Source organism: Tachysurus fulvidraco, chromosome 13 (genome assembly GCF_022655615.1).
Source record: "Tachysurus fulvidraco isolate hzauxx_2018 chromosome 13, HZAU_PFXX_2.0, whole genome shotgun sequence".
In the NCBI taxonomy this organism is placed as follows: domain Eukaryota; kingdom Metazoa; phylum Chordata; class Actinopteri; order Siluriformes; family Bagridae; genus Tachysurus; species Tachysurus fulvidraco.
In genome coordinates this window covers 28,377,557-28,405,056 of record NC_062530.1, presented here as the reverse complement: position 1 = coordinate 28,405,056, position 27,500 = coordinate 28,377,557, and the positions used below count along the sequence as shown (strand labels likewise).

The following is a 27,500-nucleotide window of genomic DNA, read 5'->3' as shown; positions in this document are numbered from 1 at the left end:
TACAGTCTGATAAATGTTGTAGTGATGAGGAGGTTGTTGTCCTCAAAGAACACATGGAGTTCACATCTCCTCTTAATTATAGCAGAGTCTAACTGGAGCTGGTAGATCTGTAGATGTCTCAGGATCCTCACAGAGTCGCCTTCATCTCAGTGGAGGTCCAAAATCTTCATGACACAGAAGACGATCAGAGCTGGTACAATGTCTGGATGCCTCGTGATGGTAGAAAGAGAGAAGCGGTGGAGAGGGATTAACGTAGCTGCTGTTTATAATATTAACAAGCACTAGATGATCATGTGCATTTGGTCTGATGTAATAGAGCACAATATTATGGGATGTATTATGTGTACGCCTGACTAAAGAGGTGAGTTTTTAATCTACATTTAAACTGAAAGTGTGTCTGAGCCCCGAACACTATCAGGAAGACTGTTATAAAGTTTGGGAGCTAAATAAGAAAACCCTCTACCACCTTTAGTAGACTTAGATATTCTGGGAACTAGCAGAAGTCCTGAGTTTTGTGATCTCAGAGAGCGTGAAGGATTGTAACGTGTTAGAAGACTAGTTAGATACATGGGAGCTAAACCATTAAGAGCCTTGTACGTAAGTAGCAGCAGTTTGTAGTCAATTCTAAACTTAACAGGTAGCCAGTGTAGAGATGATAACATTGGGGTTAAAGGTCATACTTTCTTGTCCTAGTGAGAACTCTGGCAGCTGCATTTTGGACTAACTGTAACCTATTTATTAAAGATGCAGGACAACCACCTAGTAATGCATTACAATAGTCCAGTCTAGAGGTCATGAAGGCATCAACTAGCTTCTCAGCATCAGATACAGACAGGATGTTTCTCAGCTTGGCAATGTTTCTAAGGTGAAGAAGGCTGTGTTTGTAATATGGTGATATGAGTTTAAAGACAAGTTACTGTCTAATAAACACCAGGTCTTTCACTGTCGAGCTACTAGTAACAGTACATCCCTCTAAATGGGAGTTAAGTTGTGAGAGTTTCTGTGCACTGGTTTTTGGACCTATGAGTAGTATTTCTGTCTTATCGGAGTTTAACAATAGAAAGTTGCAGCTCATCCAGTCTTTTATCTCTCTAAGGCACTGAGTTAATTTGGACACTGTGGCTATTTCATCTGGTTTTGATGAGATATATAACTGTGTGTCATCAGCATAACAATGGAAACTAATCCCATGTCTTCTAATAATGTTCCCTAAGTGAAGCATGTATATAGAGAAAAGCAGAGGTCCTAGAACTGATCCTTGAGGGACCCCATAATTAACTGGTAATAAACTGGAGGATTCACCATTTAATTCTACAAAATGGTATCGGTCAGACAGGTAGGATCTAAACCAGCTTAAAGCCTGACCATGAATACCTGTGTAATCACACGATATTACAAGCCCGACACACACATCCCGTTTGCTTTGTTATAGAGTTGTGGGTTACTGCAGTGTCTCTTATAACCGAGTTATTAATATATTCTACAGTGTGTTTTGTCCTCGATTGTGTGCACGTCGTTCTACACGGAAACCTTTTCCACAGAGAAACACCATTATAGGGTTCGAGGACCTTTGAAGGTTCCTCTCACGTTCAGACAAACCACAGAAGTGTAGTGTGACCTGGTGACCAGATGTTCATCATAGAGAACAATTCGATCAAAAAAAACTTCAATGCTTTCCTTTATGGTTTCTATGGTAACAGCTGGTTCACGGGGACGCGTGCAGCAAACGCTCCACATAACACATTCCACATCTGTGAAGGTTTCTGTATGACGTGGTGAAGGAGTCTCCAGTGTCTGTGCTCTGTAGTGAGGGGAGTTAAACACCGTGGGGACGTCTCAGGTGTCAACATCAGCCCCATCACACAGTGTTTATTATTACACACGAGTGTGTCTGAGAGACGACATTTACACAAACATTATGTGTGAAACTTTACACACCGCTCAGATGAACGGCTGTGGATTCTGTGAACATTTACATCAAGTAGAAGACAGAACACACACACACACACACACACAGAGTCGTAGGAGTGACGTCTTTAATACGGAGTGGAACTCGCTTTGTTATTACAGCTAATAAATATGGAGGATGTACCAAAGGTATAAAAGAGCTAAAGCAGGTAACAGTCAATGCAGAGCCAGTCTGAGACCACACACACACACACACTCACACACACACACACTCACACACACACTCACACACACTCACACACACACTCACACACACACTCACACACACACACTCGCACATACACTCACTCGCACATACACTCACTCGCACATACACTCACTCGCACATACACTCACTCGCACATACACTCACTCGCACATACACTCACTCGCACATACACTCACTCGCTCACACACACACACACTCCTGCAGCAGAGATGGCTTTGTATTCCTCCTTTTGTGCCTTAGTGCTGATCAACAGACCTGCAACACACACACACACACACGCAACACACACACACACACACACATTAGAAATCAATGGAGCAACGTGTCACATTCAAAACAGAATTTAATAAAGTCCCCTCATGAAACTCGTACTGCACTGAAATAAAACACAAACACACCTCATCAGGTTCTGGATGTTGTTGATGATGTCACCGTACACAGAGTTAAACAGCTGCTCCTTCGACAGAGTTCCGTCAAGTTGTTCTGTGAAAACACGTTTAACAAATGTTTACTGCTGTATCTCAAAGCCCAAAGTCACACACACACACACACACACTTACCAACATCCACTCCCATGTCCTCCATCTGCTTCTTGTGTCTGACGTACATCGGCCAGACGTGACCATCGAACAGACCTGGGGGGTCCGGCACGGCATAGTTCCTTGAGCTGAGCACACACACACACACACACACACACACACACACACACACACACACACACACACACACGTGAGATGTTAAACCTAGGAGAACAGACAGTTTTATCAGACCCACAGTGATACTCACCACCTCCTCTTTTTGCATTCTTCATACGGGATGGAAATAAAGAACCGCTGATCAAACACATCAATCAGAGGACTGTAAACAAACAAACAAACAAACAAACAAACAGAACTTTGTCACTTGGATGAAGTCATTTGATCTTACAATAAAAACACAACAAACAGACAATGAGAGTTATTACATGTTTATTACATGTTTATTGTGTTGGTGTGATATGTTTCATAGACACAGGAAAGCAAACATTGTATAGATCCATCCAGAAGCAGATGACCTCATGAACCCTGGTGTGTGTGTGTGTGTGTGTGTGTGTGTGTGTGTGTGTGTGTACCTGTAGGTGTAGAGCAGAAACCCTTCCACGATGAGGATGTGCACGCCCTCATCCTCGTCCTCTCCGGAGCGAGGCAGGATCTCACGGTCCAGCGTGCTGTCCACACCGTGGGAGCGCTCAAACTTCACCGGGTTCTCCTGCCAGGCGTAGATGGTGCTCATCATGGCGTCCATGTCCAAAGCTGTGATCACTACACACACACACCCACACACACACACACACACGACAGCCAATCAGACGGCAGGACAACGCTTCATCCAGGGGGCGTCTCAATTAAGAAACACACGCAAACTTCATTCATTAACCAAAGCGCCTTGTTCTCTCTCTCTCTCTCTCTCTCACACACACACACACACACACACACACACACACAGCGCTTACCATCATACTGCTTAAAGCCATCCTCCCCGACTTGGATCTCATCCTGGGGCTGAAACACACGCGTGTACATTCAGCGAGGCTGAACCGGTCGGCTTTGGCTTTAGCTTAGCTTTGTGCTAACATCTAAACAACTAGCATTCATACACTCCAACACCCCGCCCCACCCCCAACCCCCCCGCCCCCATAACTTACACACCCTGCTAACACTAAATATAGCTAAACAGGAAGTGAAGATCAATCAGAAACCTGGCTATTAGACACTTACAGACTCGACCTCGGTGCATTAACGTCACTTTGTTTCGTCCCTAATTATTTTTGGAGACGTTGCTGTAATAATCCGAGCGACGTCATAACTGTACTGAGTGACGTTAATAACCTCCAGTGAGAAAGCCTCGTAACTCCATGTTCACTGTACAGGAGGAACAGCAGGTCGAGTTAAAGCTTTCACAGCCAATGAGATCACACGGTGTGTTTCAGAGCTGTTCCTATTGGTCCGTTCTACATGAACAGGATTTAAAATGCAGCAGCGACGATAAAGTTACGAGGTTTTCCATCAGACAGCGATCACATGATAGAGTTTGTGTCTAATCTCATTACAGCTTATCAGAGTTTTTATGACACCGACCTTGAAGAAGTCGTCCTGATGAACCACACAGCAGTTGGGCAGGTCGTGGCACAAACGGTCAGTCAGGGTAGTTTTACCCCCGTTAGTTACCCTGACAACAGAGAAACAACAACAAGGTTCATTATCACACACACTCATACATCAAAACACACTCACTCTCTCACACACACTCACTCTCTCACACACACTCACTCTCTCACACACACTCACTCTCTCACACACACTCACTCTCTCACACACACTCACTCTCTCACACACACTCACTCTCTCACACACACTCTCACACACTCACTCTCTCTCACACACTCACTCTCTCTCACACACTCACTCTCTCACACACACTCACTCTCTCACACACTCACTCTCTCACACACACACACTCTCTCTCTCACACACACTCACTCTCTCACACACACTCACTCTCTCACACACACTCACTCTCTCTCACACACTCACTCTCTCTCACACACTCACTCTCTCACACACACTCACTCTCTCACACACACTCACTCTCTCACACACACTCACTCTCTCACACACACTCACTCTCTCACACACACTCACTCACTCTCTCACACACACACACTCTCTCACACACACTCTCTCACACACACTCTCTCACACACACTCTCTCACACTCACTCTCTCACACTCACTCTCACACACTCACTCTCTCTCACACACTCACTCTCTCTCACACACTCACTCTCTCTCACACACACACTCTCTCTCACACACACACTCTCTCTCACACACACACTCTCTCTCTCACACACACACTCTCTCTCTCACACACACTCTCTCTCTCACACACACACTCACTCTCACACACACACTCACTCTCACACACACACACTCACTCTCACACACACACACACACATACATCAACACATATACTCATTAACACACACACACACACACACACACACACTCATACATCAACACGCACACTCACTCTCTCACACACACACTCACTCTCTCACACACACACACACACTCATACACATGCACACATACATCAACACATATACTCATTAACACACACACACACACACACACTCATACATCAACACGCACACTCACTCTCTCACACACTCACTCTCTCTCTCTCTCTCTCTCTCTCTCTCACACAATCATACACACAGACTCATCAACACAAATACATCAACACACACTCATTAACACACATGCACACACACACACACTCATTAACACATATGCACACACACACACACTCGTTAACACACACACTCACTCATCAACACACACACACACACACACACAAACACACACACACCTCCCAAGTGATGATAAATAGAACACTGTAACTGGGACTAAAACAATCTGTCATCACTGCAGTTTTATTATTTACGTTATTTTTGGTTAATAATAAATAACAATAATAATAATAAAGACCTTTAATATAACCCTCTTCACCATCTATTACCTCAAACAGTTTTAATACAAACAATTTTTTATAACTTTGACATCTTTTAGGTTTTTACACACTTTATTTATTTATTTATTTATTTATAACCAAATCTGCATGTAAAACTTCCCGCACCGATAAAATACAGTTTTAATGTTGATTATAAACGAACACAACTTTACATGTTATATTACATTAAAACTAAATGAACAAATGTTAATAAAAACATGACTATAAAACGTTATTAAAGGTCATTAACGAGCACGTGACACAGACCGGAAGTCAGAGCCTTTCATTCATCCGTTAACGTGCGCGCGTGCGGCCTGCGCGTGCGCTCGTTCTCTCTCTCATACTCACCCTCCGACACCGATGATGAGCTTCATGTTTGTTTTCCAGATGTTTGTTTACCAGATGTTTGTTTACCAGATGTTTATTCGCTCAGACACATAAAGAGGCGATGTTTATGGAGGTTAAAGGCAGACCGTCAGCTACTCGACTCGTCCATGTTGATTGGTGAGAAACTCGGTGTCTGTGCGCGTGCTGCTGCTCCGAGAGCGTTCACCAAGAGAGAGAGACGCTCACACTCTCACACACTGATCTACTGACTCTGCCGCGTCTGATTGGCTATTTAAACAGACCCACTGCGCGTGTCATCACTCTACAGCCAATCACAAGGCTCCGGGTTAAGCTCCGCCCCTCGGCTGTTGACAAAAACAAACGGAAGAAAAAAGTTTTTATTTCAGCAGCTTCGTGGTTTTATTGTTATTTTATTTATAATGTTCTCGTTTTATTCGTTTGTTTTCTGTTCGTGATGCCAATTAAACATGTTTATTATCCAGTTTTACAACATTTATTTATCATCGTGTGTAATTAATGATGTATTAATTATTGTGTTATAACTGTGTTATAACTGTGGGGGTCATTTTTATAATTATTTATCATTATTATAACTGTGTTATAACTGTGGGGGTCATTTTTATAATTATTTATCATTGTTATAACTGTGGGGGTCATTTTTATAATTATTTATCATTATTATAACTGTGTTATAACTGTGGGGGTCATTTTTATAATTATTTATCATTGTTATAACTGTGGGGTCATTTTTATTTATATTCATTATTATTTTATATTTATATATTTTTTATTTATTATTTATTCTATTATTTATCATTATTATAACTGTGTTGGTCGTTTTTATAATTATTTATCATTATTATAACTGTGTTATAACTGTGGGGTAATATTTATTATTTATTATTATTATTTTATAATTATATTATATTTATATATTTTTTGTTTTTGTATTATTTATTCTATTATTTATCATTATTATAACTGTGGGGGTCATTTTTATTTACAGGATTCTACTATTTAATATCATAATGTTTAAAACCAGATCCAATGACAAGGTTTTTATTCTGTAACAAAAATTTTAACATTTTAGTTCTAAAGTCTAAATTTAAACTTCATTTCTAAAAAATATATAAATTGTTGTTATAGATCATTAAATATTAACAATACAGTAATATATCTTTGTCACACTGACGTGTTACAGCAGTAATGTTTACACAATATTCCACTAACAGACAGATTAGATTCTCTCACTAACACACGTGTGTTAATGTACAATCATCTCTCTGTTGTTATTGTTTTAAAACTTACACTTTCCTTTGTGGTTAGTAATAAAGATAAACACATTCTTTCATTAGTTCTTCCTGAAAGAGTTCCGTTTCCTGCCGCAATGGTGCCATGAGAACCGAACATGGAACTGTGGGTGGAGCTAGAAACGGTAAAGGCTACTGACTGGTTAAACACACTGATCACTGTATGAGTCACTGCTTAGTAATCAGTCATCTTTAGTTGGGGCTCTAAGTTTATCTGTTATTTTAGAGAAAACATTACAGTTTTATCACACAGCAATGTTTAAGATTTGTTTTTAACTATCAGCCCACAGCGATGGTTTCTGGTGACTGATATACTGTAAACTGTGGAGGTGTCTTGTACTGTACTGAATGTACTGGGTGTCCTACATGAACTGCAGCCACAGGAAATGTGACATCAGGCAGAACTTCTCCCACATGAAGGAGAAAAGTATTGAGTTCATAACGGTTGCCATCTACGATGAACACATCCGCTTATTACTGACAGCACGTTAAACTAAAGTTCAAGTTCACTTTATTTATAAAGCACATTTAAAACAGCCATAGGACTGACCAAAGTGCTATACAGTAAAAGTGTGTTAGTAAAAATACACAGAAAATAATGATACTAAGACAAGAGATAATGAAAGAAAATAGAATTAAACAATATAATAAAAACACAGAAAAAGGAAAAAAATGACACTAAAACAAGCAATAATAAGAACAAATGTAGTATTAAACCAAATTAAAATGAAAGGGAAAACTATTGATATGCCACGGAAAACAGGTACGTTTTTAAAAGGGACTTAAAAATGGACAGAGAGGATGTTAATCTGAACTCTATGGGCAAATAAGTTTAAAACTGAGGCCCAGTCACTGAAAAAGCTCGATCCCCTCTATGCCTTGAGAGGGAACAGTGAGGAGCTTCTGGTTGCCTGATCTTGGGCTTCTCTACCGCTTATCCGAACTTCTCGGGTCACGGGGAGCCTGTGCCTATCTCAGGCGTCATCGGGCATCGAGGCAGGATACACCCTGGACGGAGTGCCAACCTATCACAGGGCACACACACACTCTCATTCACTCACACACACACACTACGGACAATTTTCCAGAGATGCCAATCAACCTACCATGCATGTCTTTGGACCGGGGGAGGAAACCGGAGTACCCGGAGGAAACCCCCGAGGCACAGGGAGAACATGAAAACTCCACACACAAGATGGAGGTGGGAATCGAACCCCCAACCCTGGAGGTGTGATAGTTCAGATAAATAAATAGGAGCTTTATTATGCAGGGACTTAAAAACAAATAAAAGTATTTTAAAACGAATTCTGTATCCAACAGCCAACCAGTGAAGAGTCCTAAACTATCTCTACATCTGTGTTTTCTCATTTTATCAACAGAAAAGGATTTTTTTTGTGTGAATTTTGTATAATTTACCAATTATGGACAATCCTGATCCTATAACCAGATTATTCTACATTCACATTAGGAATGGTGCTAAAAATATTTGTACTTATTTTTAGCTGTCTGTGCCAGACATAAACAGGATGTGAGGTACGCTTTCTCTCTCTCTCTTTCTTTCTCTCTCTCTCTCTCTCTCTCTCTCTCTCTAAATGACAGGGTGTGTCTGGTCTGTGGTTAGCTGCTCCGTGGGTGTTTGTAGAACACACTCGATTTCTCCATGAGGATTCAACCGCCATGTGTGTGATCCCATTTCATCACACTGACTACTCCATATGACTTGTCTGGTACACACAAGGTTCTATGTAGAAAAAAAGAGGGACACTTATTCAGACAACAGCGTAAGGAGTGGAACAGTTTACTGTTAAACACATGCACTAACTAGCCTCCGTGTAGGTCACCGTGTTTCATCAGCTTCATGTAGAACAAGTCAGTCTTTCAGCATTAAGACCAAGTGCCTTTAAAACAAGTGTCATGTGTACACAAGTTTTGTTCTCGGTTTGGATTCTAGCAAGCGCAAACATGTCCGACATGAACATTAAAAAGACAGGAAGAGAAGATAATTATTGTGTCTGATCCAGTGTCCTGATCGATTCTTCTATTTGAGCAATAATTTAGAGTCAATCCTGGTAACATCATATAAAATCTCTGATAAAAATAGCACTTTCTCCACCAATTGGGTTTCTCCAGAATGAAGCTCTGTCCTTTCAGAGAGCAGATGTGTTTTAGGGCAAAGGAAAAATCAACGATGAGTTACTTTACACTCCAAAGTCTGTGATTTTTCCTGTAAAGTCTAATCTTAAGTTATATTTAATGTTGTTGGACATCTGTGACACAAATTAGTCCAAAAAACTTCCCAATATGAATGATTATATGTTTTATTATATGTACACTATGTTTATAGAAAACATGGGGCAGTTGTGGCTCAACTGGTTAAGGCTCTGGGTCGTAGATTTGAGGATCGGGGTTCAAGGCCCAGCACAGCCAATCTGCCACTGATGGGCCCTTGAGCAAGGCCCTCAACCCTCCCTGCTCCAGGGGCGCTGTATCATAGCTGCCCCTGCACCTCCTCAGTTGGGGAATGTGAAGAAAAGAATTCCACAGTGCTGTAATGTATATGTGGTGATAATAAAGGCTTCTGTGACCCCGTTTATGTTATGTTACATTACCGTTTATGTGGAACAACACTGAACCCTGTGAATGAGATGTTACTGTAGAAACTGTGAAGTATTAGAGCAAATTTATTAATATAAACCTGTGATGTGCGGCCCATATACTGTCAGAACTGCTGTTATAAATGATTAATCACCTGATCAGATTATAACAGAAGGGGAAAAAAACAAAACACTTGTATTTTATTCTAGAAGGAAACAGAAAATGTAAAACCTCTCTGTCGCCATCTGGTGGTAACTTCTGTGGTAGCACATAATATACTTTAATATCGTATTAAATGTTTATTAACAATACGTGAAAAGATTTAAATAAATCATTAATAAATCATCAATACACCATCAATAAATCATAAATATAACCCCCCTCCCCTCCCCTCCCCTCCCCTCCCATCCCCAAAACAACACAAAGGCGCGTGCTCGGCACCAGAGTCTCCAGAGCACCAGAGCAGTAGGGCGCATGCGCAGGGAGGGGACGCATTCAGGCCTGTGTGAATACCAACGCTATCTGATTTGTACATCATCTCCTCACCGTCGCTTCCTGATGTTATGATGTACAGATCTACAGAAGTACAGCGAACGGCGAGGACAATCTGAAGGCACTTTTTTTTCTGACAGCAACTTCAAGGAAGTGTCTGAGGTAAATTCTTTAAACCTGTTTAACTCTAATGTAACTTTATTTACTTCACATTTTACATCTAAAATAAATTTAAAAAAATAACAGCTCGGGTTTTTATTTATGATTAATATGTTTCGGATTAATCCGTTTGTGTGAAATAAACTAATAAAGTTGTTCAGTTCGTCCGTCGGGTTGCTAACTGTTAGCTTGTTAGCTTCGAGGGTAAATACTAACCTTCTGACTGCTAAATATGACCGTGTGTTGTTTTATAGAGATGTTATTGACTGAATAATTGTGGAGTTTAAGCTCGTAAAGGCGTCGGCGTTATTTATTTAGTGCCTGAGTGACGTCAGAGATGCTAATGCTAATGCTCTGTGATTTATTCAGCACTTCGTTATTACAGTGTTTTAACACTTTATTGCGTGTAGGTGTGTTTGTGTGTGTATGTGTGTGTGTGTGTGTGTGTGTGTGTGTGTGTGTGTGTGTGTGTGTACTTTAACAGAAAGTGTGTTACAACTGTATATAAACCTTCTTTGGTATTGAATTCAGCTTCCGGTAATTGAGTGAGTGAGTGCGAGCGCGCGCGCGCTTGTCGTGAACGCGCATGTAAATAAAGGCCGGGTCGAAAAGGTTCCCTTTTTTCTGTTCTCTGTAAACAGGGTCAAAGGCATCGTGGGTATTTTGTAACTTCTATACGGGGCATCATCTGTGTGTGTGTGTGTGTGTGTGTGTGTGTGTGTGTGTGTGTGTGTGTGTGTCAGTACAGTGTGGGGTCGGTCTGCTTTCTGTTACTGAAATAGAACCTTATAAACAGCAGTTTGAGAAATATTGTGTGTGTGTGTGTGTTTGTGTATGTGTGTACAGGAGGAACGCCCGTCACCAACTTCCGGTACAAAGCTGTGGCAGAGCTGAAGACTGAACAGGAAGCTCAGAGAGAGAGCAAGAGTGAGAGACATAGAAAGACGCAAGAGAGAGACTTTGTGTGGGAGGAAGTGTGTGTGTGTGTGTGTGTGTGTGTGTGTGTGTGTGTGTGTGTGTGTGTGTGGGGAGAGATGACGGAGTTCTGGGTGTGCTTTAGCTGCTGCATCGCTGAACAGCCTCAACCAGTGAGTTAAAAACACACACAACACACAACTGATATGTGTCTCCTGTTGAAGAAGACTGAACACTGAACTGTGTGTGTGTGTGTGTGTGTGTGTGTAGAAGAGGAGAAGGCGGATCGATCGGTCGATGATCGGAGAGCCGACTAACTTTGTACACATGACACACGTAGGATCAGGAGAAATGGGAATGGGCCATGCAGCGGTGAGACACACACACACACACACACACCTCTTTTATTAAAAATTGCTTTTTGGATACTGGTTTAAAAATAATGAAGACATGAAAGTAGAGACTGTGTGTGTGTGTGTGTTGTGAAGGTGAACTCGGTGCAGGCACAGATGAAATCGAAAGGTGGTTATGGGAACGGCACACCAGAGAGTGTGCAGTGATATGGTGAGTCTCACACACACACACACACACACACACACATACACACACACACATACACACACACACACTCAAAAACATAAAGAGGGCAAACTTCTTTTTACTTTTAAAAACTTTTGGGGTGTGACCAAGGGTGTGTAGGTAGTGACCTCAGGAGTAAACACGGGTGTGTCCGTGAGCTTCAAGGGAGCATCTAGATACTAACCAGGGGTGTGTTCAGCTAGCACCTTGGTAGTGACCAAAACGTCTAAAGAACAGTACAGAGAGAGAGAGAGGTGACATTATTCACTATCTTGTGAACAAGGGTGTTCAGGGAGAGACAAGAACATGAGTGCTGTGTGAAGCAGGATTACCTGATTAGCTAGATAACTTTGGGATTAGTTTAATTAAGCTTCACAGATTCAGTCCTGGTCTCTCACACACACACACACACACTATACATAGGAATTTAATGGTTAACGTCAAGTGTGAACACAAGCCTGGAGTCAAGATCCTTCAGGATTTCCACATCCTTATCTCTAACCCTGGACCAATCAGCCGTCAGGAACGTGTCCCTACTTCCTCTTTGGTGTAAGAAGTAAAACTTTCTGAGAAGGAAATGAGTTTAACGTTCTGTGGGTTTTTTTCAGTCCATCTAACAGAAAACATATTTCGTCAGTGATTAAATCTGATGACCAACTTCACACTTCCGTAGGAACAGAGTAAAGACAACCGGGTATTAAACACCAGAACATATTTTACACACTTTTTTTCTGATCTAATACTTTTTTTTAATGAGTTTGTAAAATTATTGAAATCGATTCCGATTTATTTCATGACGTCTTTTTTTGTTCACACTTAAGGACAGTTAGAGTTACTGACACGGGTGCAGTTCAGGTCTCATTCACACTGACAGGTTTATATTCATCCATCCATCCATCTTTCCAATCTCTTCATCCATCCCACTGTTTTACTCCTCCCGTTTTTCCATCCGTTCCTACAGCCACCTCTCTGTCCGTCACCTCCCCTGCTCGGGGTCTCTAAACATTAAGACTAATTAGTTTATATTTTGGGTCTCAGATTTAACGGATGTCTTTATAAACGAGTCCCAATAAAGACCTGATGGAGCAAACAGAGGTTTGGGTTAAACACACACACACACACACACACACACTGACACACACATTTATCCCAAACTGTACACTTCTTCTGTGTGTTTATTTAATCTAACATCCCTTTATACTCGTTCCACTCCAGTTTCCCGACCTGTCCGTACCGTCTTTTCTCTCCTTTACCGCGGTCTTCTGTCCACTCGTCTGTCCTCAGTGTCAATGTCTCTGACACGTCATCGTCTGTTCTAGTAACACGTGTGAGACCCAAAGCTCAAGGTTTACTCGTGATGTTTATAAAGTTTTATTTTTAACTTTTCCTTCTCACTTTTTTAAAACACAAAAACAAACTCGTCCTCATTCTCAGTGTTGTGTTTTAAACTCAGGCTTGTGTTCATACTGAATGTTAGATTTAAACTCAGGCTTGTGTTCATACTGAATGTTAGATTTAAACTCAGGCTTGTGTTCATACTGAATGTTAGATTTAAACTCAGGCTTGTGTTCATACTGAATGTTAGATTTAAACTCAGGCTTGTGTTCATACTGAATGTTAGATTTAAACTCAGGCTTGTGTTCATACTGAATGTTAGATTTAAACTCAGGCTTGTGTTCATACTGAATGTTAGATTTAAACTCCAGTGTAAAGTGAAAGGTGTCATAACTGCTGTATGATCACTAAAGCATGTGCTCTTAAACTAATACTATAACCTGTGTGTGTGTGTGTGTGTGTGTGTGTGTGTGTGTGTGTGTGTTACTGAACTGTATGTGTGTGTTACTGAACTGTGTGTGTGTGTGTGTTACTGAACTGTGTGTGTTACTGAACTGTGTGTGTTACTGAACTGTGTGTGTGTGTTACTGAACTGTGTGTGTGTGTTACTGAACTGTGTGTGTGTGTTACTGAACTGTGTGTGTGTGTTACTGAACTGTGTGTGTGTGTTACTGAACTGTGTGTGTGTGTTACTGAACTGTGTGTGTGTGTTACTGAACTGTGTGTGTGTGTTACTGAACTGTGTGTGTGTGTTACTGAACTGTGTGTGTGTGTGTGTGTGTGTTACTGAACTGTGTGTGTCTGTGTGTGTTACTGAACTGTGTGTGTGTGTGTGTGTGTGTGTGTGTGGTACTGAACTGTGTGTGTGTGTGTGTGTGTTACTGAACTGTGTGTGTGTGTGTTTGTGTGTGGTAGTGAACTGTGTGTGTGTGTTACTGAACTGTGTGTGTGTGTGTGTGTGTGTGTTACTGAACTGTGTGTGTGTGTGTGTGTGTGTGTGTGTTACTGAACTGTGTGTGTGTGTGTGTGTGTGTGTGTTACTGAACTGTGTGTGTGTGTGTGTGTGTGTGTGTGTGTTACTGAACTGTGTGTGTCTGTGTGTGTTACTGAACTGTGTGTGTCTGTGTGTGTTACTGAACTGTGTGTGTGTGTGTGTGTGTGTGGTACTGAACTGTGTGTGTGTGTGTGTGTGTTACTGAACTGTGTGTGTGTGTGTGTGTGTTACTGAACTGTGTGTGTGTGTGTGTGTGTTACTGAACTGTGTGTGTGTGTGTGTGTGTTACTGAACTGTGTGTGTGTGTGTGTTACTGAACTGTGTGTGTGTGTGTGTGTGTTACTGAACTGTGTTTGTGTGTTACTGAACTGTGTTTGTGTGTTACTGAACTGTGTTTGTGTGTTACTGAACTGTGTTTGTGTGTTACTGAACTGTGTGTGTGTGTGTGTTACTGAACTGTGTGTGTGTGTGTGTGTGTTACTGAACTGTGTGTGTGTGTTACTGAACTGTGTGTGTGTGTTACTGAACTGTGTGTGTGTGTTACTGAACTGTGTGTGTGTGTTACTGAACTGTGTGTGTGTGTTACTGAACTGTGTGTGTGTGTTACTGAACTGTGTGTGTGTGTGTTACTGAACTGTGTGTGTGTGTGTGTTACTGAACTGTGTGTGTGTGTGTTACTGAACTGTGTGTGTGTGTGTTACTGAACTGTGTGTGTGTTACTGAACTGTGTTTGTGTGTGTGTGTTACTGAACTGTGTGTGTGTGTGTGTGTTACTGAACTGTGTGTGTTACTGAACTGTGTGTGTGTGTTACTGAACTGTGTGTGTGTGTTACTGAACTGTGTGTGTGTGTTACTGAACTGTGTGTGTGTGTTACTGAACTGTGTGTGTGTGTTACTGAACTGTGTGTGTGTGTTACTGAACTGTGTGTGTGTGTGTGTGTGTGTTACTGAACTGTGTGTGTCTGTGTGTGTTACTGAACTGTGTGTGTGTGTGTGTGTGTGTGTGTGTGGTACTGAACTGTGTGTGTGTGTGTGTGTGTTACTGAACTGTGTGTGTGTGTTTGTGTGTGGTACTGAACTGTGTGTGTGTGTTACTGAACTGTGTGTGTGTGTGTGTGTGTGTGTTACTGAACTGTGTGTGTGTGTGTGTGTGTGTGTGTGTTACTGAACTGTGTGTGTGTGTGTGTGTGTGTGTGTGTTACTGAACTGTGTGTGTCTGTGTGTGTTACTGAACTGTGTGTGTCTGTGTGTGTTACTGAACTGTGTGTGTGTGTGTGTGTGTGTGGTTCTGCCCTGTGTGTGTGTGTGTGTGTGTGTTACTGAACTGTGTGTGTGTGTGTGTGTGTTACTGAACTGTGTGTGTGTGTGTGTGTGTTACTGAACTGTGTGTGTGTGTGTTACTGAACTGTGTGTGTGTGTTACTGAACTGTGTGTGTGTGTGTGTGTGTTACTGAACTGTGTTTGTGTGTTACTGAACTGTGTTTGTGTGTTACTGAACTGTGTGTGTGTGTGTGTTACTGAACTGTGTGTGTGTGTGTGTGTTACTGAACTGTGTGTGTGTGTTACTGAACTGTGTGTGTGTGTTACTGAACTGTGTGTGTGTGTTACTGAACTGTGTGTGTGTGTTACTGAACTGTGTGTGTGTGTGTTACTGAACTGTGTGTGTGTGTGTTACTGAACTGTGTGTGTGTGTGTTACTGAACTGTGTGTGTGTTACTGAACTGTGTTTGTGTGTGTGTGTTACTGAACTGTGTTTGTGTGTGTGTGTTACTGAACTGTGTTTGTGTGTGTGTGTTACTGAACTGTGTGTGTGTTACTGAACTGTGTGTGTGTGTGTGTGTGTGTGTTACTGAACTGTGTGTGTGTGTTACTGAACTGTGTGTGTGTGTGTGTGTGTGTTACTGAACTGTGTGTGTGTGTGTTACTGAACTGTGTGTGTGTGTGTTACTGAACTGTGTGTGTGTGTGTGTTACTGAACTGTGTGTGTGTGTGTGTTACTGAACTGTGTGTGTGTTACTGAACTGTGTGTGTGTTACTGAACTGTGTGTGTGTGTTACTGAACTGTGTGTGTGTGTGTGTGTGTGTGTTACTGAACTGTGTGTGTGTGTGTGTGTGTTACTGAACTGTGTGTGTGTGTGTGTGTGTGTGTGTGTGTTACTGAACTGTGTGTGTGTTACTGAACTGTGTGTGTGTTACTGAACTGTGTGTGTGTTACTGAACTGTGTGTGTGTGTGTTACTGAACTGTGTGTGTTACTGAACTGTGTGTGTGTGTGTGTTACTGAACTGTGTGTGTGTGTGTGTTACTGAACTGTGTGTGTGTGTGTTACTGAACTGTGTGTGTGTGTGTTACTGAACCGTGTGTGTGTTACTGAACTGTGTGTATTTTCTGCAGCATGGAGACCAGTGACTGCGACCTGCTGAACTGAAACAGTGAGAACGAGGAGCAACGCTGGAATTAATATCATACACACACACACACACACACACACACACACACTGGATCAGCGAGTCAGAGCACTGGTCTGTGAGACGCGTGTATATCTGCATAATCGCACAGTTAGACGCTTAAAGCTTTGTGATCTGAGTGTAAACATTCACGCCCACACGCTCGCCACACTGACCAATCAACATCCATCGACCCTCCGCCTTTTCTCGCCATGAACGCTTTATTTATTTGGTGATTTGTTTCGTGGGTTAAATACGGTGGCTGGGCCACTTCACATCTCTCACACACACACACACACACAGATTAAATGATGAGCGAGTGTGAACAATAGATTAAATACAAACACAGATAGAGACATAAACAATGAGCTTATTTTCACAATTTTATAACTTTCATATAAATTTATGAATATATATTCCAGTGGGATGTGGAATGTCATTCTTTATTTTTTTAAAAGCTTTTTAAACGTGCTGTGTTCAGATAAACTTGACATGTGCGACCTCACTGTAATGACTTCCACAGTGCTCTCCTTCTCCACGTTAAACTGTGGGAGGATTTTTGTACAGATGTTTTAATGCCCAAATAAATGATGCCAAGCAGCAACTGTTTGTTTGTTTGATTTATTACTTATGATGATGTGTACGCTGTGTTATGATGTGTACGCTGTGTTATGATGCGTACATTCTGTTATGATGCGTACATTGTACACTGTGTCTTTGTTGTGTTTTGTACAGTTTGTACCCGTGGCCACTTCCCTCCTTTCCTGTATCCACACGTTGGAAACTTCCCATAAGCAAATGATTTAATAGAGTGTTATTTTCCTCATAGTGTTTTTAAGATGATTTTTTTTCTGCTCTATCTAAAGCTCATACTTTCCACTTTCCTACTTTTTCCAGAAGCATGTCGGAACAATTGGCACAAACCTAGTATGTATGCAGGGTTTTGTTTTTTTCCCCAGTCATCCTTCAGTAAGTATAATGTGTGAATAAAACCCAGTGTTGCGATACTGCGCCCCCTTCTGGTGATACTGCGCCCCCTTCTGGTGGATAATGTCATTACTGAAATTTGTCTTGTGTGTGTAACTGAGGTAATGTGCAGTGCGTTTGGAGTTTATGTAGCACTGTGTACTGAGGACTTTAGGAATGACCACATGTTCATAAATAGATACGGTCGTATGCAAAAGTTTAGGCACCCCTGACGATATTTTCATGTATAAATATTTGTGTGTTTTATCAGCAATTTAATTTTGATCTGTCAAATAACTGAAGGACACTAAATTAATATTTCAGGTTTATTGGATTAACAGAAAATGTGCAATAAGCATCAAGACTGAATTAGACAGGTGCATAAATTTAGGCACCCTTGTCATTTTGTTGATTTGAGTACCTGTAACTACTGAGCACTGATTAATGTGAACACACAATTGGTTTGGTGGCTCATTAAGCCTTGAACTTCATAGACAGGTTCATCTGATCATGAGAAAAGGTATTTAAGGCCAATTGCACGTTGTTGTTCTCTTTGTCTCTCTTATGAAGAGTGACAACATGGAGGCCTGAAAACAGCTCTCAAATGACCTGAAAACAAAGACTGTTCAACATTATGGTTTAGGGGGTCGCAGTCGTGGCCGGCCCGAGACTCGAACCCACAACGGGGTTAGGAGTCAAACTCTCTAAACATTAGGCCACAACTTCCCTTCCTTGTAAGGAGGAATGGTCCAAAATACATTCATCCAGAATCCAGACACTCATTACAGGCTATAGGAAGCATCTAGAGGCTGTTATCTCTACTAAATAATGTGATCTGTTGGGGTGCCCAAATTTATGCACCTGTCTAATTCAGTCTTGATGCATATTGCACATTTTCTGTTAATCCAATAAACCTGAAATATTACTTTAGTGTCCTTCAGTTATTTAATAGATCAAAATGAAATTGCTGATAAAACACCCAAATATTTATACATGAAAATCGTCAGGGGTGCCTAAACTTTTGCATATATGACTGTATGTAGGATGGTAACAATTTTAAGTCATAATTTAATCTCTGTGCCTAAAACAATATAAATAAATTCCATATTGATGATGATCCAAGCTCCCTGAGATATAAACTGTGTGTGTGTGTGTGTGTGTGTGTGTGTGTGTGTGTGTGTGTGTGTGTGTGTGTGTGTGTGTGTGTGTGTGTGTGTGTGTGTTACTGATCCAACAAGCTCCCTGAGATATAAACTGTGTGTGTTACTGAACTGTGTGTGTGTGTGTGTGTGTGTGTGTGTGTGTGTGTGTGTGTTACTGATCCAACAAGCTCCCTGAGATATAAACTGTACCTGGTGCCAAAGTTTGACCTCCTTAACAGTGTTAAGTTATTTATATTTTGAAGTAAAGACACCACTGTGGTCCCTGTCGGTGTGTCTTGGATGTTCACCCCCACGTCCTCTTCCTCTCTTACGTTCTCTAAGCTGTGTGTGAAGTGACGTGACGTGACATACAGCTAAGTACTGTGACCCGTACTCAGAATTCGTTCTCTACATTTAACCCATCCAAAGTGCACAAACACACACACACCTTGAACACACACACACCTTGAACACACACACGGAGCAGCGGGCAGCCATTTATGCTGCGGCACCCGGGGAGCAGTTGGGGTGGGGGTGGGGGTTGGTGCCTTGCTCAAGGGCAACTCAGTCGTGGTATTGCCGGCCCGAGACTCGAACCCACAACCATTAGGCCACAACTTCCGTGTGTGTGTGTGTGTGTGTGTGTGTGTGTGTGTGTGTGTATAGTCCTGTGATGTGCTGGTGCTCACTGAACCCAATCAATAAATAAATAAATAAATAGATAGATAGATAGATAGATAGATAGATAGATAGATAGATAGATAGATAGATAGATAGATAGATAGATAGATCTATAGATAGATAGATAGATAGATAGATAGATAGATAGATAGATAGATAGATAGATAGATAGATAGATAGATAGATAGATAGATAGATAGATAGGCTCATTTTCCCAACAGACACTTTGTACCCAGTTTGTCGTGGTGTTTAATCACTTGGTCTTTCAGCTGTCAGCTGATGCGCTGACGTCTTAATACCAGCAAACTAACCACACTTAAGGTTGTGGTTTAAAACACACAATTTATTATCTATGATTAAATGTAAATCAGCGTATTGACATCAGCAGCAGGATGTAAGTATAAAAAAGGGATCAGAAAGTCCGTGTTGTTCCACTTTCTGCTTAAATATTTAACTTCCTATTTTGCAAAGACATTTATTTAAACATGTGATTCTGTAGATTTGAGCAGGTTTTTACAGAAATCGATGTACATGAGCCTCGTAGCTCCAGAGCGAATCTAAAGAACTTCAGATGTATCGTTTAAAAGGCAAACGATTCACCTGAGCTGTTCTGTGAACCTTAACGATAGACCTGACGTTCCTGTTCGAGTCGCTGCTGTGAAGACGCACTAATTAAAGGTGTTAGCTGCATTTCTCTCACATGCCTCTGTAATGTGCTCAGATTAACTTGTACTGCAGGATCAGTGACCTCCATATCACAATAAATCAGCTGTAACAAACACTTTCTGTAATGTAGGCTCACTGACACTGAGCCAATAAACACATTTACATTACAGTAATATTAAAGTAGAACAGACTTTTATCCGAATAGAAAACAACTGATTATGATGTATTTTTTGTGGACTGAAGCTCTTTTTCATGGTGATCCATTTCTCCCCGTGCCTCGGGGGGTTTCCTCTGGGTACTCCGGTTTCCTCCCCCCGGTCCAAAGACATGCATGGTAGGTTGATTGGCACAGTGTCTACAGTGTCCTGCCTCAATGTCTATCGTCCCATCGCACTCACACCTATAGTTATGAAGTGCTTTGAGAAGCTCATCATGAGGCACATCAAGACCCAGTTACCACCCTCATTGGACCCCCTACAGTTCGTGTATCGTCCATACCGCTCCACAGCCGATGCCATTGTCACGACCCTTCATTTAGCCCTCACCCACCTGGACGATAAAGACACTTATGTACGAAAGCTGTCCATAGACTTTAGTTCAGCAGTCAACACAATCATCCCTCAGCACCTGATTGGGAAGCTGATCCTGCTGGGACTGAACACCTCCCTCTGCAACTGGATCCTGGACGTCCTGACTGGGAGACATATAAAGACTGAGGAAATCACATCTCCCCTCCCCCCATCCTGACCACATTTTACAGAGCGAACACTGGAGATCGTCAAGAGCACCAAATCTCTTGGTGTTCATCTAACGGAGAACTTCACCTGGTCACTCAACACCAGCTCCATCACCAAGAAAGCCCAGCAGCGTCTCTACATCTTACGAAGGCTGAGAAAGGGCCCCCCTCCCCCAATACTGACCATGTTCTACAGAGGGACCAGTGAGATCATCCTGAGCAGCTGCATCACTGTCTGGTTTGTGAACTGCACCATCACACAAGACCCTGCAGGAGATAGTGAGGACAGCTGAGAAGATCGTTGGAGTCTGTTTGGAAAAAGGTACCAAAGCATTCGGGCCTCACGACCAGACTGTGTAACAGCTTCTCTCCACAAGCCATCAGACTCCCCAATAACTGAGTTAAACTGTTCTGAGCACAACATACACACACACACACACACACACACACACACACACACACACACACACACACACACACACACACACACACACACACAAAACTGTACAGATTACATCCAAGTCTAAAGCACCACCTTTCAAACTGGTTACATGATGCTTTACACACAGTTTCTGCTCTTTACACATTCTGTCTTTCACATTTCAGTCGATTGCTGTTACACAATACATTACAACACCTCATATAACTGCTGCTATAACACTAATGTAGGATATACAACATGTACACTGATCAGTGCTGCTTTTGTGTAACGTCTTGTATTGTTTGTTTACACTTTTACAGTCATCTGTCTCATCCAGGACGGAGACGAGTCTGCATACAGACCAGAGGTTGAGCGTCTGGCTGTCTGGTGCGGTCACAACAACCTGGAGCTGAACATGCTCAAAGCTGTGGAGATGATTACAGACTTCACGAGTGTGTGTGTGTGTGTATGTATGTATATATATGTATGTGTGTGTATATGTGTATGTGTATATGCATGTGTGTGTTAGTGTGTTTGTGTGTGTGTACAGTGTGTGTGTGTGTAAGTATGTGTGCGTGTGTATTTATGTATGTGTGTGTATATATGTGTGTGTAAGTGTATGTATATGTGTGTCTGTGTGTGTGTGTGTGTGTGTGTGTACCAAGAGCACCTGTAAAACAACAACAATTCAGTACACACACACTTGGTGATTAAAGCTGGTTCTGATTCTAGAATCGAATGTAAATTATTTTAATACTGTCTTAGATAATGGCACAGTTTGTGTTCCGTAAAGCTGCTTTGAGACGAAGCCCATTGTAAAAAGCGCTATACAAATACGTTTATCTGCAATAAACGATTAATAAACGATTAATTACACTTATAAACTGTAATAAACTTGTGTTAATAAGACATTTATCGGCCATTACACTTTCCTCTCTGATTTATGCGATGAAGGCGGAAGCGGAAGTTATTTATTTATTTTATCACATGAAGTTAGGTATTTGATGCCGCACGACACCCGTATTCCGACAAGCCCCGCCCTACTGCACGACGATTGGTTAATAGTTTGTCAGAGTGTCTCCTTTGAGTGTAAACTGCTAGCCAATCGTAACGCACAAAGGGCGGGGCTTACTGAAAACGGGTTGAGTGTTGTGATTGTTAAGTCGGTGTAAGTGAGCAGACAAAACAAACTAACGGCTGGGTTTTAACTCAAACTTCTTATTAACTGTCCTGTGTTTTTGTACTGAAGCGTCTTTAAGCCAGATGTTACCGAAATGACCGTAAAGCTGCTGATATTGTTGGCCGTCACTCTGCTGTCTCATCGGGTAAGTTATCTGTTAGCACCGAAGCTAACGCTGTTAGCACCGAAGCTAACGCTGTTAGCACCGAAGCTAACGCCGTTAGCACCGAAGCTAACGCTGAGAGTTATTTCATTAGAACTAGAATGTTCTTGTCACCATCGTGTCTGTCTGTGTGTCATGGCGAGTCCCAGACGGACACACAGCACGTACCGGTGACATTGTGGAGGTTTTATGTGACACTTTAGTGAGTAAACACGAGTTATGAGGTGTGAAGCAGGAACTGGAAGCTTTGGGGAATTCCAGCACATTTACAGGCCTGACAGGGTGACAGCTGGATGGGAGCTCAGCACCGCCTCCAACAGCTGGGACACAGCTGGACATTAGTTCTGTTACTGACAGATTACTGACACTCAGAAGTCAAGACAAAACACTGTGGACAAGTTACAGCCCTATAGGAAGGTGTACAGCCCTAAGGTTATGTGTACAGCCCTATAGGAAGGTGTACAGCCCTATAGGAAGGTGTACAGCCCTAAGGTTATGTGTACAGCCCTAAGGTTATGTGTACAGCCCTAAGGTTATGTGTACAGCCCTATAGGAAGGTGTACAGCCCTAAGGTTATGTGTACAGCCCTAAGGTTATGTGTACAGCCTTACCCATTCCTGTTAGACTGGAATTCATTCCTGAGAACTTTAATGTGTTCATTTAGTTCTCTAATGCATTCTTTTGGCTGTAACCCCTACCTGTGGGGCTGTAACCCCTACCTGTGGGGCTGTAACCCCTTCCTGTGGGGCTGTAACCCCTTCCTGTGGGGCTGTAACCCCCTACCTGTGGGGCTGTAACCCCTTCCTGTGGGGCTGTAACCCCTTCCTGTGGGGCTGTAACCCCTTCCTGTGGGGCTGTAACCCCCTACCTGTGGGGCTGTAACCCCTACCTGTGGGGCTGTAACCCCTTCCTGTGGGGCTGTAACCCCCTACCTGTGGGGCTGTAACCCCCTACCTGTGGGGCTGTAACCCCCTACCTGTGGGGCTGTAACCCCCTACCTGTGGGGCTGTAACATTTCCCATGTATTGCTGTAAATCATGCTACAGAAAGCCCTACAGGAACATTTTCTAGCCCTCCAGGAAAGATGTTGTAGTCGTGTGTGTTACAGCTCTACAGAAGATGTTGTAGTCGTGTGTGTTACAGCTCTACAGAAGATGTTGTAGTCGTGTGTGTTACAGCTCTACAGAAGATGTTGTAGTCGTGTGTGTTACAGCTCTACAGAAGATGTAGTCGTGTGTGTTACAGCTCTACAGAAGATGTTGTAGTCGTGTGTGTTACAGCTCTACAGAAGATGTTGTAGTCGTGTGTGTTACAGCTCTACAGAAGATGTTGTAGTCGTGTGTGTTACAGCTCTACAGAAGGTTCTGCTTTAACATGTTCCTGAAGCACTTTGCCAGGTGTCTTGTGCTAATTTGACTCCTGGGCAGCTGCAGCATCTTTTAATGGGGTATTGACTTGCTTCTGTAGGCTCTCTAAGAACTTTGTATTGACCTCTGGACGCTTCTTTAGCTTCCTGCCTTCGTGTAGCACTATAATATGATGCCGAGTGGAGATTTAATTTGGTTTGTGTTCCTCAGAGCGAGTGCCATCAGGCCGTCCTGCATGTCTCTGATTGGAGCACGTATAGGGAGTACTGTATGGTTTACAACGCATCATTGTCCAACATCTCCAGGTCTCTTAGTGATGCTGTAAGTTAACACACACACACACACACACACACATACACACTGCTTCGAAACGTATTTGGATCATCATTGTGTGTGTGTGTGTGTGTGTGTGTGTGTGTGTGTGTGTGTGTGTGTGTGTGTGTGTGTACAGGTGCGCTATAAGCTGGTGAACCTGACCTCGACCATGCTGTGTGATGCAAGTGGAGTCAAGCCAGACTCGGTGAAGGGCGCAGCGGTGTGTGTGATGAGGGGAGACTGTACCTTCATCCAGAAAGCTCAGGTGGCTCAGCAGCTCGGAGTCAAAGTGCTCCTCATCGCCAGCAAAGACGCCATGGTATTTACATCGCCCCATGACATTGCCCCATGACATCACACTATGACATCGCCCCATGACATCACACTATGACATCGCCCCATGACATCACACTATGACATCGCCCCATGACATCGCCCCATGACATCACACTATGACATCGCCCCATGACATCACACTATGACATCGCCCCATGACATCACACTATGACATCGCCCCATGACATCACACTATGACATCGCCCCATGACATCACACTATGACATCGCCCCATGACATCACACTATGACATTGCCCGATGACATCACACTATGACATCGCCCCATGACATCACACTATGACATCGCCCCATGACATCACACTATGACATCGCCCCATGACATCACACTATGACATCGCCCCATGACATCACACTATGACATCGCCCCATGACATCACACCATGACATCGCCCCATGACATCACTCTATGACATCGCCCCATGACATCACTCTATGACATCGCCCCATGACATGACTCTGACATCGCCCCATGACATCACACCGTGACCTCGTCCCATGACATCACACCGCGACCTCGTCCCATGACATCACACCGTGACATGGCACCGTCACATCGCACCGTCACGTCACACTATGACGGCACACCATGACGTCGCACCGTCATGTCAAACTATGACGGCACACCATGACGGCACACCATGACGTCGCACCGTCACATCACGTCGCACCGTGATGTCACACCATTACATCACACAAGTTCTTGTGCTTTAACATGCTTGGCTCCAGTGTGCTGCTGTGAGCTCCTGTAACACTGTCAGCAGTTCTCACTGTCAGCTGTGTATCTGTTAGCTTTGTGTAGTGACGTGTCAGGTTGTCAAAACAAAACAACACCTTTCTGTATATAAGCACTGTAACCACTCCCAAACAGCTCTGCACCATCACGCTCACTTCCTGTAGCTCAGTGTTGAAAGTTTTCTTTTTCTTTTTTCAGGGAACTCCGTCACTCAATAACAGCGATGTTGAGAAAGTGACCATTCCTGTGGCGCTTATGAGATACCGCGACATCCTGGATGTGCAGAAGGTACAGATTTATCTACTTACTATCATTTCTCTGTAGATTGTTTGGTGTAGTTGATCTCTAAAGCCCTTCCCCCCCTTGTCAGGTGTTTACAGATGGGATGGAGGTGCAGCTCTATGCTCCACTCACTCCTGAATTTGATGCCAGCGTCATTATCATGCTCGCGATCGCCGTCTTCACCGTGGCTATGGGTGGCTTCTGGAGCGGGGCTGCTGAGAAGTCAGTGATTTTACTACTCAAAGGTCAGAGGTCACAGGTTAAAAAGAAAGTCCTAAAAGTGTGTGTGTGTGTGTGTTTGTGTGTGTGTGTGTGTGTTTGTAGGGCAAAGCAGAGTGTGACGGCGCTCTCTGCAGGAGAGGAGCGGTCAGACAGCGGTGATCTTACACTCTACTCCCCGCTGAAGGTGATGCTGTTCGTCGCGCTCATGTGTGTGATGCTCGTCCTCATGTACTTCTTCTACAAGTACCTCGGTGAGTCACGTTCCTCGCTCTCTGATTGGTCAGTAACCCTGAAGCGTAAAGGAAGTGCGCTGGCTGCTGTTTCTACATATCGACTGGGGCAATTGTGATCGTACGCTTCTGATTACAGTCTACGTGATCATCGTGATCTTCTGTCTGGCGTCGGCTACAGGACTCTACAGCTGCCTCGAGGCACTACTGAATGCAGTGGGGTGCAGTAAAATCAGGTATACACACACACACACACACACACACACACACACACACACACACACACACACAGTGTGCTGCAGTTCAATACTGAGAACTTTCTAATGTAAATATACTGTGTGTGTGTGTGTGTGTTAGTGTGTCCTGTAGGGAGAAGAGCTTCTCTGTGAGGAACCTGCTGCTTGGTGCTGTGTGCATCACTCTGGCTGTGGTTTGGGGTGTGTACCGAAATGAGGACAGGTACTACATTTACATGTCTCACACACACACACACACACACACACACACACACACACACACACACACACACAAGAACAGAGCATGTGCTCAGTTTCTCTACCACAGTTCTGTTATTGTTGAGATTCAGGAAGTACTTATTATTTATTATGCATTTTATTTTAAATGTTCATATCAACCAGAAGTGTGTGCGTGTGTGCGTGTGTGCGTGTGTGTGTGTGTGTGTGTAGGTGGATCTGGATTCTGCAGGATGTTCTCGGAGTTGCTTTCTGTCTAAACTTCATGAAGACCATCACACTTTCTAATTACAAGGTGCTCTAAAGAACCGTATGTAGCCTTTGTGAACTTCACCACTATGTGACTTTAACTGTGTGTGTGTGTGTGTGTGTGTGTGTGTGTGTTGTAGATCTGTGTGATCTTGCTCAGCCTGCTGCTCGTTTATGACGTCTTCTTTGTCTTCATCACTCCGTTCCTCACAGCTGTGAGTCTCAGCTTTTACACCCTTTTATGTTGAGTAATAAATCACTGTGTGCTGCTGTTACAGATAAATAATCATCACCTTCTGACCAATCAGAATTCAACAATCAGATTTTAGTCATTGCATCTTCTTCATACTGTTGCTGATGTGTGTGTGTGTGTGTGTGTGTGTGTGTGTGTGTGTGTGTGTGATCATTTTA

General features: G+C 42.7%; 4 protein-coding genes and 1 long non-coding RNA gene across 9 annotated transcripts in view; 3 read left to right on the top strand and 2 right to left on the bottom strand.

The window, feature by feature from the left end:
* LOC113657299 overlaps positions 1–27,500 on the bottom strand; it is a 1,727,325-nt gene that overhangs the window by 607,803 nt on the left and 1,092,022 nt on the right. The gene's annotated exons all lie outside the window — the stretch shown is intronic.
* The window catches only part of LOC125146171, a 1,103,650-nt gene that overhangs the window by 157,594 nt on the left and 918,556 nt on the right, over positions 1–27,500 (top strand). The gene's annotated exons all lie outside the window — the stretch shown is intronic.
* mibp2 (muscle-specific beta 1 integrin binding protein 2) lies at positions 2,020–6,329 on the bottom strand. Of its 3 annotated transcripts, XM_027140242.2 has the most exons (8): positions 6,081–6,327; positions 4,294–4,384; positions 3,669–3,717; positions 3,288–3,477; positions 2,963–3,034; positions 2,737–2,843; positions 2,575–2,659; positions 2,020–2,431 (listed from the first exon to the last, which is right to left on the bottom strand). In XM_027140242.2, the coding sequence occupies exons 1-8, from the start codon at positions 6,104–6,106 to the stop codon at positions 2,413–2,415; spliced, it is 639 nt and encodes a 212-aa protein (XP_026996043.1). In that variant the 5' UTR covers positions 6,107–6,327; the 3' UTR covers positions 2,020–2,412. The 3 variants fall into 3 exon arrangements, 2 of the variants coding, with proteins under 2 accessions (XP_026996043.1, XP_026996044.1); XM_027140243.2 differs by lacking the exon at positions 3,669–3,717 and having other exon boundaries at positions 6,081–6,329; XR_007144643.1 differs by lacking the exons at positions 2,020–2,431; positions 2,575–2,659 and having other exon boundaries at positions 2,737–2,873; positions 2,906–3,034; positions 6,081–6,329.
* On the top strand, positions 10,474–17,509 carry LOC113638766 (CDC42 small effector protein 2-like). The gene is made up of 5 exons (XM_027140241.2): positions 10,474–10,639; positions 11,483–11,724; positions 11,822–11,923; positions 12,040–12,115; positions 16,853–17,509. Exons 2-4 carry the CDS (start codon positions 11,671–11,673, stop codon positions 12,109–12,111), a joined length of 228 nt encoding a protein of 75 aa, XP_026996042.1. The 5' UTR covers positions 10,474–10,639; positions 11,483–11,670; the 3' UTR covers positions 12,112–12,115; positions 16,853–17,509.
* The window catches only part of zgc:123258 (uncharacterized protein LOC641502 homolog), a 10,184-nt gene continuing 5,190 nt past the window's right edge, over positions 22,507–27,500 (top strand). For all 3 annotated transcript variants that reach the window (XM_047822134.1, XM_027140231.2, XM_027140230.2), the window contains exons 1-11: positions 22,507–22,685; positions 22,767–22,842; positions 24,438–24,548; positions 24,679–24,861; positions 25,832–25,921; positions 26,004–26,137; positions 26,240–26,388; positions 26,507–26,603; positions 26,725–26,826; positions 27,054–27,135; positions 27,230–27,304. In XM_047822134.1, coding sequence (XP_047678090.1) covers positions 22,522–22,685; positions 22,767–22,842; positions 24,438–24,548; positions 24,679–24,861; positions 25,832–25,921; positions 26,004–26,137; positions 26,240–26,388; positions 26,507–26,603; positions 26,725–26,826; positions 27,054–27,135; positions 27,230–27,304 — 1,263 coding nt within the window. In that variant the 5' untranslated portion in view covers positions 22,507–22,521. The remainder of the gene's footprint in view (positions 22,686–22,766; positions 22,843–24,437; positions 24,549–24,678; positions 24,862–25,831; positions 25,922–26,003; positions 26,138–26,239; positions 26,389–26,506; positions 26,604–26,724; positions 26,827–27,053; positions 27,136–27,229; positions 27,305–27,500) is intronic.